Raw genomic sequence first — 19,652 nt, forward strand, 5'->3', positions numbered from 1 at the left:
TAACCCATCCGTTCTTACTATGCAAGCAGCACTACAGTCCGTCAACATATACAGGGATGTTGTGCAGAACATCTTCGCAGAAAGCAATGTTAAGATCACCATCTCCTGAACTGTTAATGCTAAGTCAGTATTTAATTCCATGTTCCAGACAGCAATTCTACCAGTATTGGAATTCTGAAAGCAGCACATTTACCTGCTATGAATGCACAGCAAGTCCGGTGTGTTTGGGCCTCCCAGACATACTACAAAATCAATAGGCAGCTGCCTAAAGCAGGAATCCACAACTGTAAGTTGCAGGGTGCAGGGCTGGCTGGTCTTCCTGTGGGATCCATTTTGGATGAAACCTGTAATCAGCATCCTGGTTGTTTATAGTCTTTCAAGTCCCACCAACACAAGTTACAACAGTAGTGTATTATCTACCTTATAGAGGCATCAATCCAAGTATTGTTAGAAGTTATTTTATCTAAACTGACAGAGTCTTCCTAATGTTTGAGGAAAAAATATAACAGAGAGAGAGAGAGAGATAAAAACCATTAAATAATTGTATGTCACAAGCAAAACAGCAACTTTGAAGTCTAGAACCTCCTTAGCTTCATTTCAATTATAATGTGAATATTGAGATCATATAAATCAGAACAGATGTACCTACAGTATTTGAGATGGTTTAAGCACCCTAGAAAACTACTAGTGAGAAGGAATTCACAAAACAGATTATGCATTCAAACACCTATTCAGAACTGTAGCTTTTTTCTACAGTCCCTTTCTGACTCTACTTTAATCCCCATTGAGAGCCTTGCATGGGGGGAAAGAGAGAGAACTGCACGGGGCTCTGGCCACCATTCAGGATAAGAAAAACCCTAACTCCAATGGGAGTTCACAAGTTACTTGAGAGGTCCTAGGATTTCATCCCCTGATTCAAATCTCCATTTTGGACAGGCTGCACAGGAGTTGCTGGACCTATGAAACAGCAGCAACGTAACAGGATGCACAGAGCCACGGGTTGCAAAGTCTGCAGCCATGAGCTCTGCATAGCTTGTAGTTAACAGCATTTCCCTTCTAGTAACACGTTGTAATGGGTGAATTAGGTATGCAGATGAGATTTCATTTGGATTTTCAATATAATTACACAGTAAAACACAATATTCTGCCAAGTCAACTCTTCATATTCACAGACTATAATAATCGACAAAACAAAAGAGGGAGAGGGAAAGTTAAATTCAAGGCCATCATAAACCACAAAGATCACAGGATTTCATCAAGAAATCCCTGTAGAAAGTTCAATTCCTTGTTCTTTAGCAGATCATTTATCCTGAATTAAAGGCCTGCACAGAACAAAAAATCTGCCAAATCCTTTGTTAATATGTTATGTAGGTTACAGTCACTATTAAGAATATGTACCAAATTGTGGCAAAGCACACGTTAACTGATAGTAATGATTTCTGTGAAGACAGTCTCTTCCTATAAACTGGCTTTCAGAAACTTTCACAAGATGGACTGGACAGAATCTAGAGAGGCATTTGAGGGAAAGAAGAACAATTATTTTTAAAACAATCTGATTGCCAGTATGTATGCTAGCTATTTCATAATCACACGCCAGTACCTGCACTCTTTTATATACAAGCTGTTTAGTAAGGCTAGGTTCAAACTCTTCACATGAATATGTTCAGCTCTCTAGTCAATTTAAAACCAAAATAATTGTATTAGCTAGACAAGATGTCCAGACTTAAATAACTTCCATTATTAAAGGAAGCACATGATCGACTTTTTCTGAGATTAAAACTGCATACATCTTAGCCATTGCTAGTCACAAGGACTGAGACCAAACTCTCAACATTAGCATATGCTGCGAATATTTCCTGTGAGAAAATGTCACAAGGCGAGAAGTACAGAATCACAAGCAGCTCAGAAATCTTTCATCTCCCTGGAGTGGTGCACGAGGGAGTGCTTCTGGTAAATAAGATACAGAGAATGACAAATCTTTTTTTTTTCTTTTTTAAAAGAAAGGGACTATACACTTTTTCAAACAAACATATTTCAGGATGCCAATGCAAACAGGACGTAAAAGCCACAGAAGGATGTTGTGCTTTACCAAAGGAGCAGTTTTCTTTCAGCAAGCCTCTATTAAATACAATCGCTCAATTAAGAAGGAATAAGGATTCCCTTATTCCTGTGCGGCAGCTGCAGCCAGAGCTGTACCTGTGAGCAGAGCCCTTATTGACCAGAAGGGGAAAGAACAGAGGCAGACCCTACACCCTATGTGAAATCCCTCTGAAGGGGTTTCAGGGAAATACGTAATTTTATGGGCAAGCCGGGCTTCTACCATTACCGCCACTGCACCGTCATACATGAGAGGATATTACCACATAGTATTTTTAACTTCATCTAAAATTTTCTCCAGCAAACAAATGGCTATCACCAAACTTTTCTCATCCTGGTTTTATGAATGTTGCCCATGGACTAGAGGAGAATACAGCAAGGCAGAGACCATCTCATTATATGCTCATCACAAAGCATAATATATACCCAGATCTGATCAGTGCTTACCACTCAGCATGAGTGACTGAACGACTGAAATGGATGGAAACTGCTTCCAGTATTTCTCTCCTGACACCAAATCCACACGGCACTTTGAAAAGAATTAGATGAAGTTCAGCCAAGTATACGCTAAGTAGGTGGACACTGAGGGAGTTTTGAGATATCTCATTACTTCTACTGCTCATTAGTGGATAGGACAGTATATTTCCAACTCTTTGTGGTCTTCAAAGATTTTTTTTTAAAACAGAAGTAAAAGGAATAATCAGGATACCATGGCTCACCTGCTCCCTTTGTCACTGAAACAAGCCTACACTGGCAGTTCAAAGCATGTCTGAATTTGCGTTTATCTTACTGAGAAACAATCCCTTACCAGCAGCTAATGATCTTTTTTGCCCTAATGAATCTACCTTGAAAGGAATCTACCTGGGGCTCCGTGCTGTTCACAGTTATTAAAACATGAAAGCTGGACTAACTCTGCTGAGGACATTGATGGTTAACTCTGATGTCAATTAAATGTCAGCTTTATGAACTGGAATCAATTCAGACAATGCAAGTCTATCCTTATATTAAAGATGATGCAGGCAGAAGCTCTTCTCTCAGTGCAGCGGTCCTGGATCTCTACTGGCATAGGCCACATTGCAGAGGGGCAGGCCCAAAGGGCAGCTTTAGCATGAGGAAACCTGGGTGCCCGGAAAGTGAAAATAACACATAGCTGTTTCTGATAGCATGGAGACACTTGTGATAGCACAGGCAGAAAGCTACCTCCTGCAAGCCAAGCTTGCACGTGGATCTCCTGTGGACAGACATCATCACAATATCGGGCAGCTTGTTATTCTTTCTGCTGCTCCTGCTTTTCATAACACACGCAAATGATTGAAAAAAACAGTATTTATTGTAGGTGTGCCTGCCCTGAAGCCGAAGTCTTGCCCACTTGCAAAAGTCACATTCCCCTTTGAAAGGTAATGCTGTCTTTTTACTGTGGGCCAATCCACTGGCTGCTTGCTGCTAGAGATATTCACCCTTACCTCAGAGTGGTAATTTCACACTCGTGTTTAACTGGAATTAATTTATTTTCCTGTTCCTTCAGTGCTAGTGCTAGGCTCTGACAGCTCCCACTCTCCCCAGCACAGCACAGCATTAGTGGACGGTGCCCATTGCTGCTGCACGGCTACAGAGACTCCCCACCAAAGCACCCAGGTACTTTAATGCCTCCTCAAAGAGGAGGGCCCACAAGCCTCACATCATACAACCTCTAAGAAAACAAAACTACATGCTTTCCCACCTTTCTTTCTTATTAACTAAAATGAGGAGCAGAGCTCTATTGCAGCCTTGTGGCAATCAGCACTGGGCAAAGCAGAAGATATCCAAGCAACAGCAGCATTGAGATCGTTTACTCAGTACCCGGTGTGGGGTTTACTGAATAACAATAATAAAAAATACCTCTGCATTGCCATGTGCAATTTTGCTTACTTCCTTTTTTATATGAGAAACACTTAATTTTCAGGAGAGAATATTATAAACACCAACTGGAATATAATAAATAAACTGCAAATGTCTATAAAACTGCCTCTTTATTTGACTGGTGTCAGTTAAGGTAAACAAAAATTACAATCTCTACCTAAGGAAAGTTATATAAGTAGGTGAGTGGGTTTAAAAACAAAACACAGATCTCAGAAAGTTATATTCTCCTGTCAAAGCAAGTAAACTACCAGATGAAAGGGAGGCTAGGTCTGAATATGATTAAAGCCTTATTTTTTTCCCCAAAGAGCACAGATTTAGACTTGCTGAAGTCTGCATATTTAAAATACACAATAATAAAGATGAGCTATTGAGTCATCACCAATTATTTTAAAAGAGCAAATTGTTTATTTATAAAGAAACTGACATTTATAAAGAAAGACAAGAAGGACTCACAGAAGTGAGTTTTTGGGGTTTGGAGGTTTTGTTTTTCTGACTTAATTTACTTTGCTTCATCTCCATTTCTAACTTCAGAAGTATCACATTTCAAATCTTTCCTTTTTGGCTTCTCCTATTGTGGTCTTTGGAGTTTGTGGCAAACCTTTCACACACCTTAACAAGATGTCAACCGTTAAGGCGATAGTCCTATCTCTTAAACAGGTGAAACTAAATAAGTGTTTTAATCCAAATCGAAGCCTCCCAGCTGCCCAGCGGTCAAATGTCACAAACATGAATTTGTTCAGCTCTTTGGATAATGTTGGGTCCCCAGCAACTGGACTAAATACAGTTAAAATCAAGAGGAAGCTGTGTTGAGTTTTCATGGAGAAGAGGTGAGCACAGGGCACCAGCCTGCCTTGCGCTTTAGCTGCTGAGCCCCACCAGCAGCCCAGGTGGATCAGGCTGGGGACACTGGCGTTGGCCACATTTCCAGCATCTCCGCCCTGAGTTACAATGCCCATAGGAGAAACACGGCTCAATGTCAGGACTCTCCCTGGACTGCCCTGCATGGATTGCAGGCGTAGCTGCATTGCTTTACCCTCCTCTCCTAAAGAACCTCTCCTCCATAATTAGACTTACTCCTTATCTGCAGTCTAGCCCAGTATCGTCTTAACACACACAAGAGAACATCCATGCTGTATCAGATCAATGGTCAGCCTAGCTCAGCAACCTCTGGGATGTTGGCCAAGACCGCCCTAAGGGACAAATCAATACAGAAAGTGGCAAACAGCAGGACAAACAGTAGGACAAAGCTTCCCTGCTCCCAGGAATTTGGGGTTCAGAGGCTTCATAAGGTAGAGGTATTTCTTTGTGTTTCATAGCCTGCAACAGACTGCAGGGTCACTGAGGCTGGTGGGGACCTCTGGGGATCCTCCAGTCCATCCTCCTGCTCAGAGCCGGCCCAGCTGCAGCAGATTGCTCAGGGCCATAACCAGTTGCGTTTTGATTATCTCCCAGGATGGAGACCAAACAACCTCGTGGCAACTTGTTCCAGTGTTTGACCACCTTCACATTAAAAAAAGTTTTTTCTTACGTTTCCTGAACTTTTTAGCATTCACATGCTGCTGCAACAAATTCCAGAGCCTGCCTATGCACTGCCTGAGGAGCCATGCGCAAGCCTGGTGTATGGGCTGGGGATTATAATAAGGGCAATGTTTCTCATGTCTCACTACACTCTGCACAGGACCACTGCTCTAACTTAATGTGAAGCGGTAATCTTACACAGGTTTTAAGACCACAGCAAAGGTCTTAAGACCACAGCATTCATTACTTTAATTGGAATACTCTGAGACACTTCATTTTTCTGGGGTCTGGACTTTCCCCATGTTGTCCATAAGGATTCCTTTCTTTGTCTGTCTTTGTCATGAGCAGTGGAGGCATCTAGCATTGCTCTGTAATACCCAGAGAAACAAGATAATTCTGTTTACAACTAGTTTCTGATAATAAATGCCAAACTATTTCTTATCTCTCAGATTAGAAAAAGTCAGGCAAAATGCAATGATTTGCCAAAAGGTAAATAACCTTTTGATGGCACCTTCCATTCTTGGAACTATTCCCATAAATAGCTTTTTTGCTTTTATGATGCATCTGTTGCATTTATTTCTCCCCTTCCCATGAGACTCCCCATCTGCTGTATACATCTGAAATGGCATCTGATAATTCATGCTAAGAAAGCAGCCTTATCTATTCCAGTCTTCAGATTCACTTTTTCATAAACATCAGCAGGAACAGAGAAAGATATTGGGAAATCAGACCTAGAATTCTGTGTTCAGAAAATAACCTTGTCCATGTTAAGAAGCAAACAAAAAAAATGGGCCTTTGGGGATGATGGAAGGTTTCATCTGACAGTACAGTTCACAGGAGAATATGCATTTAAAATAAGATGAATAGAAGGAGCTGACCAATCACTCATCATACAGAGGAACAAAAGAGTTCGCCATGATAAGGCTTAAGCCACTGGTGTTCTTTCACTGTGGTTATTTAATGCAAAGAGTATCTCAGAGTTATATAAAGATAGAAGACCGAATAGGGACAAAAGCTAAGACTGCGTGGTCATCCCCAGCCCCTCATGGAGTTTGTTGCACAGTTTTGGATTGGCTCTTCAGAAAGCTCCATTTCTTCTGGAAGAAAAGTTCAGTGAATAATAAAGCAAGTTTTCTACCTTGGTTGCAAGACAGATAAAAGGGTGGAAGTCACGCTGTATTGAGGCCATAAAAAGATCACAGGGATTAAGGCGAATACAGTATGACATCTGTACAAACCCGGGCTGGCCCTTTTGGCTTTGCTATAATGCAGATAGAACAATGAATCATACACCAAACATTATCCAAAATAAATCATGCACCATATCTAGTGGTAAATGAATTATCCCTGCTCCTCAGAACTGCTCTTTTTGTAAAGACCCATCCCTCTAGACAGTCTGAATAGAACTGAGTGAATTTTCTTCCTGTAACTACGAGAACCAGGAAACAGAGCTAAAATTCCCATGTAGTAAGTTCAATTTCAACAGCTAGAATTTTAATATGGCTACCTAGTTATAAAAGATTTGCTATAAAAATTATACTTGTATTAACAATGAATTTTTGGATGTTTATAAGCTTAGAAACTGTTACAGAAATGACAAATCAAAAATACTGGCTGTAGGCAAACCAGCTTCCAGTGGTATTCTGATAATTACAATTAGGGAGCTTAATGAAATCCAGCGTATCAGATTAGTTTCACAATCCCTACACCTCTGACTTGTGCTACCATGACATCTTCTAGCAAGTATGGAGCAAATGGATTAGATCTACAGACTAACTTTATAGTCATCCCTTCCAACTGATTTTCTTGTACTTTCCAGCAATATTTAAGAAAATATTTTCCAATTAATTGAAAGTCATTTAGTGCTCTCACCAAATTATTCCTCAATGAGACTGGAGCAGATACACTTTCTTTTTCCCAAGTGCCTTTGATTTCTTCTCTGCATGCACAGACATGCACTTAATTAAAACTTTCCATCGAAGTGGCATTAGCTAGACACACAAGGCATACCAAGTTGCTCTTGGGCTTTCTGCCAGAAAGCCAGCAGTGCTGATGCTTTCTCTCATTTACTTTAAAGTGTCAGCAAAACAGGCAATTTATGACCACATAAATATGGAGCCAACAACCTATGACCACTATCTGCGGCAATACAGCACAGACACAGCTGTTTAGTTGGTCCAGTTCCCTCAGACTGGTTCATGTTGCCGAATGAGGAATCAGAACACACTTTACTAAGTGTCTTCTATAACACCGTAATAAAATAAATCACCAGTATGAGTGTTTAAAAAGGTGTCACGGAGCAGCATGAACAAATCCCATTAGCAGACAACGGGATTTGTGCAGATATCTAACTATTCACCACATCATTGAAAATTTAACCCTGGGGCTTTATACATATAAGCAGGACGCAGAAATATCACATTGTGAAATGAGGTCTGGTTTTTATCAGGATATTGGGATTTTTGTTAGGAAATAAAGATACAGGGAGAAAAGCCTTTTGCTCTGATATAGTGTTATGATTGTGGGCAGGGATTTAAAAAAGCATCCGAAGAAAGGGAGACATCTGAGAAATCATGTAATTGCCAGAAGCATTTGAAAAAGTCTGTAGGACACGACAACAGCTCTCATTATGTGGTACCAGTTCTGCTTCGGAAGGTTTGAGAGATGTATCTGGCAAGCAACCCCCGAGAGAAAATGTATTTCTGACCACCAGTGTAGCTATTCTTACATGTGCAAGATGCGGCAGAGTCTAGATGATGCCACTTAGCTCTGTTAGGTGCTGATTGTCATATGTGTGCCTTTCACATTTAAGTTGAAATTAAACTAGAGTGGTTTTAAATTGAGACTAGGTTCCATGTGTGGCAGCACTGATAATTCTTTAATCTACAGACTTCCTTTCCTAAAAATGAGAGAAATCTTATGAAGTTATTTTTACAGCCAGAATCTAACAGGAGCAGTTCTGCTAAGACTGGCAACGTACCAACAACTGGAGATATCTGCGGGGCACTGAGGCCCAAGCTCAGCATGAAATCTGAGCACGAGGAAAAGTTCATCCTTGTCTGGGAAACATCTTCATGCTTTCCTGTGCAAGAAGAAATGACTGAACTAGGGCATGAATACCTTCAACTGACTTCATCATTCAGCAAGACTGACCTTCAGTTTATACCTTGGCATATTTTTCTTCCAAATGCATTTCTTGAAAAGCAAAACCAAACAACATTTTCCTCATCTTGCATACTCTTGGTAAAGAGTATTGTTAGAAAATTCAGGTGAAATCCTGACTTCTAGAATAAGAGCGAAAGAATTTCACTGACTTCAGAAATGCCAGGGTTTTGCCCTTCAGCAGGAGCTTGAACAGGGTGTAATGGGGAACACATCCCTGGTACACTGAAGAGCCCAGCCACATACACGACATATCTTAAGGGTCTTGCTGAGAAATTCTGTGCCTCCTGAATCTTCTAAAGCATAAGGGAACTGGAAACACAACAAGAAAGGTGTCTGCAGTTTTGCTCACACATTAATTGCTTGAGATCAACTGGAGAAGTAAATAAACACACTAGCATTCCAATGCAAAGAAAAACAACAAAAAAAATCCAGTCACTTAGATGTTAGGTCCTCTTTGTAATTTCAAGTGCCAGCCACTTTTGAAGAAGGAACTTATGGTATTAAAGGTTATAACTGAAGTGCAAGTGTAATCCTATAATTAAAGAATCTGCAGGCAATAATCAGACACTTACAAAAACTGCAAGATATAGCAAAGAAACACAACAGGAGAATTAAATAATTCTGAGTATTAGAGCTACAGCATGAAGTTGGTGTAGAAATGGAGATGACTTTCTGTCGTGGTTTAACCCCAGCCGGCAGCTAAGCACCACGCAGCCACTCGCTCACTCCCCCCCACCCAGTGGGATGGGGGAGAGAATCAGGAAAAAAAACCCTCATGAGTTGAGATAAAGACAGTTTAATAGGACAGAAAGGAATGAAAAACAATGATAATGATAATAATAATATGACAATAGTAATACTAAAAGAATTAGACTATACAAAGCAAGCAGTGCACAATGCAATTGCTCACCACTCATTGACTGATGCCCAGTTAGTTCCCGAGCCGCGATTCCCCCTCCTAGCCAGCTCCCCCAGTTTATATACTGGGCATGATGTCATATGGTATGGAATAGCTCTTTGGCCAGTTTGGGTCAGCTGTCCTGGCGGTGTCCCCTCCCAACTTCTTGTGCCCCTCCAGCCTTCTTGCTGGCTGGGCACGAGAAGCTGAAAAATCCTTGACTTAGTATAAACACTACTTAGCAACAACTAAAACCATCAGTGTGTTATCAACATTATTTTCCTACTAAATCCAAAACACAGCACTATACCAGCTACTAGGAAGAAAATTAACTCTGTCCTGGCTGAAACCAGGACACTTTCTCTAACAAAGAGATACATGCCAGGTTGGCTGGTTAGCTCATGCAAATGCCTTTGAAAGGCTCTACACGAGGCGGAGTAGAGCCTTATTGTAAAACAGACTTCTGTAAAAATATAATTGAGAAAATGTTACTCACTTAAGATAAATTTAAACAGACTTAAATTTCTTTTATATTTTCATTTGTAAAAACATAGATTATATCCAAATATTAATTCATATTTTATAATTAAGGATGCAGTTGCTCAAAGCAAATTTTTAAAAGCTGTTCACCACAGCTTAAAAATTTTGTGATTTTATTTGTATGTATAGGAAGCCAAATTTTTATTAGATGGACTGGTAAACTAAAAATAAATATTTTCTATATTTTGTTATATATGCAACCATTTTACTGGAGCTTAAGCTTCCATATATGAACACGGATTGGGCTTTTTACATTGTACTGGGTCTGTCTGGGATGGAGTTAATTTTCTTCATAGCAGCCCATATGGTGCTGTGTTTTGGATTTGTGATTAAAACAAAGTTGATAACACATCAGTGTTTTGGCTATTGCTTACACAGTGTCAAGTCCTTCTTCATTTCCCACTCTGTCCCCCTGTCTTGTCCCCCCACCAAGTAGGCTGGGGGATGGGCAAGAAGCTGGGAGGACACACAGCCAGGACAGCTGACCAGAAGTGACCAAAGGGATATTCCACACTCATATGATGTTGTGCTCAGCAGTAAAAGCTGAAGTAAAGGAGGAGGAATGGGGGGACATCCGTGTGTTGAGGCCCTGCTTTCCAGAAAGTACTTAAACATCTGCCTGCCAATGGAAAGCAGTGAATGAATTCCTTATTTTCCTTTGTTCGTGCACTTTTCCTTCACCTATTACTCTGTCTTTATCTTGATCCACGAATCTTCTTACCTTCCTTCTCTTTTCTCCCCATCCCATGGGACAGTGGAGTGAGTGAGCGGCTGTGCGGGTGTTTGGCTGGGGTGAACCCACCATAATCTGTAAACTCTTCAGGACTTTTTTTGCAGATCCATGGTAAATCAAATTTTTGTTATCTTACTACTTCATTAGTTAAACATTGCTACTTTGGGGTTTAGTTTCATTACTGCCAGAGAAAGTAAAAAAGATCAAAACCCTCTTCCCTCCAGTAGGACGAGTAATATTCAGAGAAGTGAGACTCAAGGAAGCTAACAGAGGATAAGGTTTCAAGAAGTGTATGTTTAAGGCAGCTACCACGTTGCAGAGGCCCAAGTGCAGAGTCCTGGATGGACTTGGTCACAAGGAGATCATTAAGAATTTTGGTGAATTGAGTCCAAGTGGGTGAACTGAGTGAAAGAGGCAGAAGGTGCACAGCAGATGCTCAGACAAGGTAGAGACAGAAAACTGGAAACCAGGCGCAAAGGGATCAGAGAAAGTAGTGTGTGGCAAATACCAAATCCAATGAAAAGAGGAAAACTAAGCAGATCGAAGACTTGACAGAGGTAACACCCGACAAAGATAAATTGCCAATCTACAGGGAAGCTCAAGTTCTGCTGTATGGTTAAGTTCTGGAGCTACAAACACATAAAGCTGTCAAGAAATACAGAGAACTTGGTCCCTTACATCCTGGATCAGCTGGCACTGGGGTAGTGTTAACATTTAAGGTGAAGAAGAAAAATCTTCCCTGTCATTCATAACTGGATCAACATGCTCAGGTCCACTTCCTCTCCTTCTTGCTTACCTATACGTAGAACAAATGTTGCTGAGAGCAGCTGTGGGTTATCAGAAGAGAGCCACACTCCATGTTGGAAGGATGAATTCTGCAACAGAGAGACCATGTATGCACTGAAGGCTTGAGTTACCCCATCTGAAGAGTTATGTGATCTATTAATAAACCTGAGCTCTCATTAAGCATAGCACAGGCTGGAAAAAGTGGCCAGGTGTGTAAAAGGGAAAAAAAAACCTTGAAAACTAAGAGACAGTCAGTATAGGATGTTACACATTCTTTTGCCCTATGTACATCTGTATACTAGACTGTGTCTGTTCTGGTTGAATTAGAAACCAAGTCCCACAGCTGCATTATCATTTTGAATTATTCAGCCTCCAGGCCCCAAAGCAATAAAACAGTACAAGACATGGGAATTTCATATTTAGGAAACGGTAGTAAACTTAAAAAGAGTCCATGTCAATACATATTATTTTGCAGCTCACTACCATAACAAAGTTCAGCAGTAAGAAAGTTAATTCCATAACAAAGCAGAAGAGACAATGCGTGTTATAGCTTCATTCAAGTACTGTCACTTCCAATTAAAAAGCAAAAGAGGATAGTGAGCACCATGTGAATTTAGGTCAAATCAGATAATTATTTTTGTACACTTACAAATCTCAAAGTAAAGAACTTTGACACATGCTCTTAGTGTTCAGTAATGGAAAGAGTTTTGTGGCCGTCCACCGGCCATGCTTTAGAACCTGGCAGAGGTATCAGAACAAACAGAGAAGAGTCCAGGACTAATGCCAATAGAAAACATGAAATTTAGAAACCATGTGTAAACATAGCCTTTCTGCAGCTAAGGGGAAAGAAGAAACTAGGCTTATATTATCTTGAAAACATTACAGTCTGTTCATATCAGGAGCTTATAAATGAGCACTATTTCCTTAACTTTCTAATCAAAACCAGATATGAGAATAGGAAGTCAGTAACTGTCAGTGACTAAAAAAGCTGATGTCTTTCCAAATCTCTTCATCCTCCTTCTCTACCAGTCACATTACTTGCCCAGCTCAGCTATCATCTAAGATTATAAACATGCCAATATAAGTAGACACTGGAAGAAACGTTTGTTTTTCTCCTTATCACAGGACTCAAATTGCTGCTGACAGACCTGACCTAAGAAAATTTACTATAACTTTCCAGGATGGCTGATTGGAATATGATTTGGAAAGAAAACTATTTGCCTCCAGAAACAACTGCTGTGTTATGAAGCTCTTGGACCACTGGCCAAGGCTGTCAGCACTGCCATTCACGCAACCTGGCCATCCATCATGAAGCACGAAACCAGCCATCAGCACATAACAGAAGTACCAGCTGCATTAGCCACCAGTGCCTCAGGCTAGGGTCACACCCTATAAATAAAATGCTCTTCACAAAGAAGACCACAATAAAAACAAACCCTGAGTTCACATCAGGGCGATCAGGGTGCCTGGAGATCATAGTCTCTTTTTGTTCACCTTTTCTTTCTTTCCTCCAAAATAGTTTGAATTACACCTGGTAACACTGGCCCTCAACAGCCTAAGGACTGGCAACAGATCACACAAGCTCCAGACACTCTCTTAGCTCTACTGACCTTCTTGAGGTTCAAACCAATGGAGTGGGAGACACTATGCACTTATAGCAGGAGACAACTCAGACAGACTTGGATGTGGCAGCTAACTTCTAATTAGCCAGAGATACTAGTGGTAGTCTGTGCACTTCACAGGACCGAGGTGGTATCCTCCACAAGGCCAATTCAAACATACGCCACGTGCAAGGCTCCTCAAAAAAGGGACAAAGGGATGCAGCTCCAGAAATGGAGCTGTATTGCATATACGCTTAAGCAAATGTCCTCACACTTCTCACCTCCTGCTTCTCACAATTGCTTCCTTCAGTCTGCTAAGGTCATTAAAGGACCAAATGGCTGGGCACTGGGGGTTAGATTTTTCACTTAGGCCATCTTTTGAAGTGCTCCGATCTAGGCTAGAGAAGGAAAAGATAACTGAGCATGCCATCCAGGAGAAATAGTCTTCAGCTGCATGGACATAGTTTAAATGAGTTATACAACATAAGGTTTCCAAACTGAAGAATGTATATAACCACTCCTTAAGAGTACCCCTGAACATCATGATGCCAGCGGTAGGGAGACAGTCAGACAGAGTTTACTGCAAATCCTGAGGGTGTGCTAATTTGGGGCCTATCTTTGCAGAGCAACTTCCACACATAAAGTTGGTTCCCACAAAATAAAAATCCCTTCTCTAAAGCCATTACATACTTTTCCCTTCCACAGGAGGACAATGGTATTGGCAATTGCTCTTGCAAGACTGAAATAAGTACACAATATGAATAATACAACACATCAGAAACTCATTGGTATACATACTGACCTCTGCTATTTCAATGCTGGTGTCTATTGTAGATTTAATTAATTGGAGAAAAATTAACACGATAGAGGAAAAGATGAGAGCAGAATACAAGACAACACAGAGAAATCACAATAGTTCACTATTTAAAAGCATGGGATCAGCTCTCAAATTAAATTGAAATCAAGAGGAATTCACCTCTCTGTTAGCGATGTCAGTTCACATTAACAACACAGCTTCTTATAAAGCAGCTGAGAAATATCTTCCTCACATACGAGTTTTGCCAAAGCTGTTCTGATAGGACAGTCACTTTTATTGACTTCATTATTCAGTCCGTTCAACAGGGATTATCCACTAAAAATAAACTTTGTATGCAAAATTAAGAGAAAGGTATAAATAAAAAAAGGAGCTGAGATACTATATACCTGATAACTTCCAAAGATCTGGTGACAGGAGATAATTCAGTTTTTGAGCCAGAGTTTTGTAATTTTGTTAAATGTTTTGTGGAGATTATAATTAGCAATGTATTATTAGAACTAATTAAAAACTAATTTTAAAAACAAGAAGATAAATCTTAAATCATCCTTTCCTATAGAAAAATAGCTTTATTCCTCATGATATTTCCAAGTAAATACAGCATTTCTTTTTAGGAATAGAATTAACATATCAAACAAAGATTTTCAAAAACTCTCAATAGTTTTAGGCAGTGTATTTGTAGGAGTTTATAACCTTTAAAAATGATGAATAAAAACTCAAGATTTTCTTGTTGACAATTAACAGTTGCCTATGAAAATTAAATTCAAAATGCACTGTAATTGGGAGAACAAAATACCTGACAAGTACTCAATCACTGCCTAACTAAAATATGGTACCAATCTCAAGAATATTTGATGTAATTTCCCAGTTTACATATAGGAGGCTACTATTATGGAAGTCCACTCTGCGTCTTTCCCTCCCGGAAGCAGGAAGCCCTTTATTTATTGTAAATGGTTCAAAACAGTCTGCGTAAAGTGAGAAATAGCAGAACACAGTACAGTGGAGAGGCAAAGAACTTCTGTTCCCCAGATGTGCCTTTTTTCATAAAACCTCTTGTTTGCAGACATGAAAGATAATTTCATTGTCTGTAATATTCCTTATGAGGAATTTTCATTTGCATAGTAATCAAGATTCAATCTGGGAGAAAAAAAGATAAAGAATGAAATTTCAAGGCTACCAATCAAACACAATTCTTCATTTTGCCATTGCTTTGTAATGCTAAGAAAAGATAAAGAGACTACCCTGAGAGTAAAAAAATGTTTAGATCGGCCCAGAAGGAGTTCATATGGGGTAATATTAAACAGTGGCAAAAATAACTAACCCACCTGAATATAATGTAATATAATAATCTATTTCACTTAGCAGAATGTCTTTGGTTAACTTGAGTGTTAATATTCTGCAGAGGCAATCAATTAAAAGCAGAAATTCTCAAATGGGAAGTTTGCAATTCCATTACTGTACCCTCAGCAACAGTTATTTTAAACTCATCATACTGACAAAACAATGGATTCTGTACTTACCTAAAAATAAGACCAAAGTTTCTTTTTCCTGAAAAGTTACCCTAAAAATGTACTGGATGTGCATCTCGTATACAAGGTAACGGAGTCTGGAGTCGGATGCCAATACCACTTCAGACAGACACAAAATATCCCGTTGAATTTGTTGCCATGTGAGGCAGCAGTGCCCACGCTTGCAGGAGCACAAGGGACTGGGCAGCCCCTGGTAGCACCCTGACTCAGACGAGGCTGCAGCTCACACTGAAGCCTTGCACAACTGGTGCGGGAGCTGATGCCTCAGAAAACCAAGCTGCTTATTATTTGCCACCCCTGATTCCATGCAAGATGCTGCTCTATATGTGCTGCTTCTTAAAGGCAAGCTAGCCTCCCCTCTTCCCAGCAATTCAGAAGAGGTGAGCTACTTCTCCAGGTACCAGATTAAAGGTGCTCTGCCACTGCACGGGGCAAACGTTTCACTAGGCTGCCATGGGACTGGGGCAAAAGTGCTGAAGTCCTTGACTAGCTTGTACTAAAAACCTAAAAGCCTACCAACAAGCAAAAAACTCGGGGAGTTCACACAGGGGAGGAATGGTCTATAGTATCTTTGTTCCACGGAGAAATCACACTCCCCTGCATAAGACCCATAGGTGCAGAAGCTGGTACCTGGCAAGGTGTCTCGGGTGCCGCAACAGCTTGTGTGGCTGCAGGAACTGCGGGGGAAGCAAGGCCATGCTGTCTGCTGACAGATACAGGATACCTGGTGCTTAAGAAGAGCACTCAAAGATGCAGGAATTAGACAGCATGGATTCAAAAATGTTGATTTTTTTGAGACATTTGAGGTATGACATTGAATCATGCAGAATAAGAGATAGAGGTCACCTTATATTCAGCATGGACTCCCTAAAATGGCAGAAAATAACCCATCTTACACTGGTGCTTTGTTGTGCTGGTGTTATTTTCCATACCCAGAAAGCAGGAGGGACGCCCTCCAGCACTAGTACAGTGTCTTCTTTGGCAGTCTTGCTGTGACCCGTAACGCCTTGGGGATACTATTTGCCTGTGTGCTATATGGCCTCTATGCCACATACCTGTCAATTAAAGTAGATCAGAGCTGTACAGCAAATAAAACCCAAGCAATATAACAGAAAGAGCAGTATATCCAGCTCATGCATTTTGTATAACACCACATTCAGAAAAGGTAAAATTTTCCGATTAGAGTCACAACAGCTATACTATTTTTTGGAGATGAAAAACATAACAACAAAGGCGAAAACTGACCTCTTAGTGCCAAACATGATGGTGCAGGCTTGTTTCACATTTATGAATGCACTGCTCTGCACAAGGCTGTTTCTGTTGACCTGGATGAGAAGAGAGAGAGAGATTTTTAGACCAAGCAACTCAGGACCTTGATGTTATTATCCTGAACAATAAGTACATTAGTAAACATCTTCCAGTGCAACTTCAGAGAATACCTGGCAATTTTATAGAAATACAAAGGTTAGCAAAAATAATGTAAAGTTTAACAAACAAAAGATAAAAGTTAAAAAAACTAAGACCAAAACCTACTGGTAGGGCTTAAACCTGAGGTTGTTAGAGCAGTTACTCAACAAAAGAGTTAGGTGTAATGCTATCTGGTAGTGCAACATCTAAAAGCCCCTGCCTCTGAAAGGAGAATTCATGTGCCCGAGCGAAATTCAGGTGCCTCAAAGCAACTAAACAAGATCTTCCTGAATTGCCAGCTATATAAATTTACATCTTAATTGCATTTTGGTGCTCAATTTGTTGAATGACTACCTTAGTAAATTAGTCATTTTTCCAGAAAGAAACCATTAATATAAATAAGAAATTTCCTGGAGTGGGCCTACGTACAATGGCCCTCAGGAAATGTTATTATTTGAACAAAAAGAAATTCCAACCTTTATATAAAAAATAAAAATATGAAAATATTATAGAATAATAGAATACTTAGGTTGGGAGGAACTGCCTAGTCCAACCCTCAGCTCAAAGCAGGTATAATCAGATCAGGTTGCTCAGGGATATGTCCAGTTGAGTCTTGAACACCTCCACAACCTCTCTAGGCAACCAGTTCCACTACTTCACCACCATCATGGTAAAAACATTTTTCCTAATACCTAATCAGAATTTTCCATGTTACAACTTGTGTCCACTGCCTCTTATCATATCACTGTATACCTTCGAAAAAAGTCTAGCTCTTTATAGTCCTCTATATCCTCCACTCAGGTACTCGTTGACAGCACTAAGGTCTCCTCTTGGCCATCTCTTCTTAAGGCTGAGTTGATCCAGCTCTCTCAGCCTTGTGTCGTATGCCACGTGCTACAGCCCCTAACCACCTCATTCGGTCTCCATAAGTCAACATCCTTCTTGTTCTGGGGAGCCCAAAACTGGACATGGTACTCCACAGTCAGTCTCACAAATGCCAAATAGAGGGGAAGGATCTTTCTCTGACCTGCTGGCTACACTCTTGCCCATGCAGCCAAGGGATGCAGGTGACTTTCTTTGCTCTAAGGGCACGCTGCTGGCTCACACTCACATTGCTGTTCACTAGGCCCCTCAAATCCCTTTCTGCAGCACTGCTTCCCAGGCAGTTGGTCCCCAGCCCATCCTTTTACACAGGGTTATTCCATCCCATGGGCAAGACCTTGCATGTGCTTTTGCTGAACTTCATGAGGTTCCTGTCAGCCCATTTCTTCAGCCTGCCCAGGTCCCCCTGAATAGCAGCGCTGCCCTCCAGCATACTGACTGCTGCCTGCAATTTGATGTTATCCACAAACTTGCCGAGACCACACTCCATCCCATCACTGATGTAATTAATGAAGATACTAGTGTTGGTCCCAGTATTGAACCCAGAGGGACCTCACTAGTTACTAGCTGGGTGTGACGTTTGCTGTTTTCCAGTCATCAAGAACCTTCCCCTGTTGCCATGACTTTTCAAAGGTGAGAGAGCAGCCTCGCAACAACATCAGCCAGCTTCTTCAACACTCTTGAGCGCATCCCATCTGGTCCCATGGACATGTGTATATCCAAGTGGGCTAAGTGATCCCTAACACTGTCTTCCTCTACTACAGGTACTGCTTCACTCTGCTAGGAAGCTCAGGAACCTGGGAGGCCTGAGACCAAGTCTCTCCAGCAAAATCCAAAGCAAAAAAAGCATTGAGTACTTCAGCCTTTTTTCCACACGTCCACACTGAGCAATGGGCCCATGCTCCCCTTGCTTTCCCTTTTGCTGTCAATGTACTTACAGAAACCTTTCTTGTTGCCTTTCACCTCTCTGGCTAGTTTTGATTCCAGCTGAGTTTCCTGACGGTATTCCTACGTGTTCCTACATGTCCCACGTTCTCCCCCAAGTAGCCTGCCCCTGCTTCCACCGTCTCTGTTCTTCCTTTCTATGTTGGAGCCCGGTCAGCATTCAGGCCTCTCCTTTACACAGAACCCCTCCTCCTGGCTTGCCCACCTGATCTTATCACTAGTCTCCAAAAAGCCTGTATCCATCCACTACAGCACTGCAGTCATGAGGGCTATCCCGCCATTTACCTGTAATCCCAACATGGTCACAGCGCTGCAACTGTGCATTAACTCCTAACTCCTCCCTCTTGTTGCCACGCTATGTGTGTTTGCAAAGGTGGAGCAGGAACCTTCCTTCTGTTGCCCAAAGTCATTAGCTTTCCCCCTTCTCTGTCTTGAGAGCCACCCTCTGCTACTTGTTCACCCATGGTGTGCATCTGTCCTTCCTTCCTCATTTTGTGTGGCTCAGGCTCTTATCTTTGCAGAGTTTCTGCAAAGATCCCAGGAGTCTCCTCCTCACTTCTCTAGTGGTGCATGATCTGCTCATCATTTCTGCAGCTCCTTCTCCATGCAAGTCAGCGCCTCGCTCAGTGTGCCTGTCCCCAGGAGACGCCCCAGGTGCTCTGCAGCCCCACACCAGGCCAGCAGTAGCCTCCCTCAGTGTGCCATCTGGGTCAAGGCCTCCAACGTGCCAAGGATATTAGCACCAGTCGGTGCCAGGGAACATGTCCTGTGGGGTGTTGAGACCACCACTACACAACCTCCAAGCCACCCCAGGCAAGTTTAAGCAGAGGTGCTCTGT

The 19,652-nt window shown here is 41.3% G+C and overlaps 1 protein-coding gene across 1 annotated transcript in view; it reads right to left on the minus strand.

Annotated features, from left to right (window-relative positions):
* OXR1 (oxidation resistance 1) overlaps positions 1–16,857 on the minus strand; it is a 259,710-nt gene extending 242,853 nt beyond the window's left edge. Inside the window, exon 1 of the mRNA XM_050915908.1 lies at positions 16,826–16,857. Coding sequence (XP_050771865.1) covers positions 16,826–16,842 — 17 coding nt within the window. The 5' untranslated portion in view covers positions 16,843–16,857. The remainder of the gene's footprint in view (positions 1–16,825) is intronic.
* Between the last annotated feature and the right edge of the window lie 2,795 nt (positions 16,858–19,652).

The sequence above is a fragment of the Gymnogyps californianus genome, chromosome 2 (genome assembly GCF_018139145.2).
Source record: "Gymnogyps californianus isolate 813 chromosome 2, ASM1813914v2, whole genome shotgun sequence".
NCBI lineage: Eukaryota > Metazoa > Chordata > Aves > Accipitriformes > Cathartidae > Gymnogyps > Gymnogyps californianus.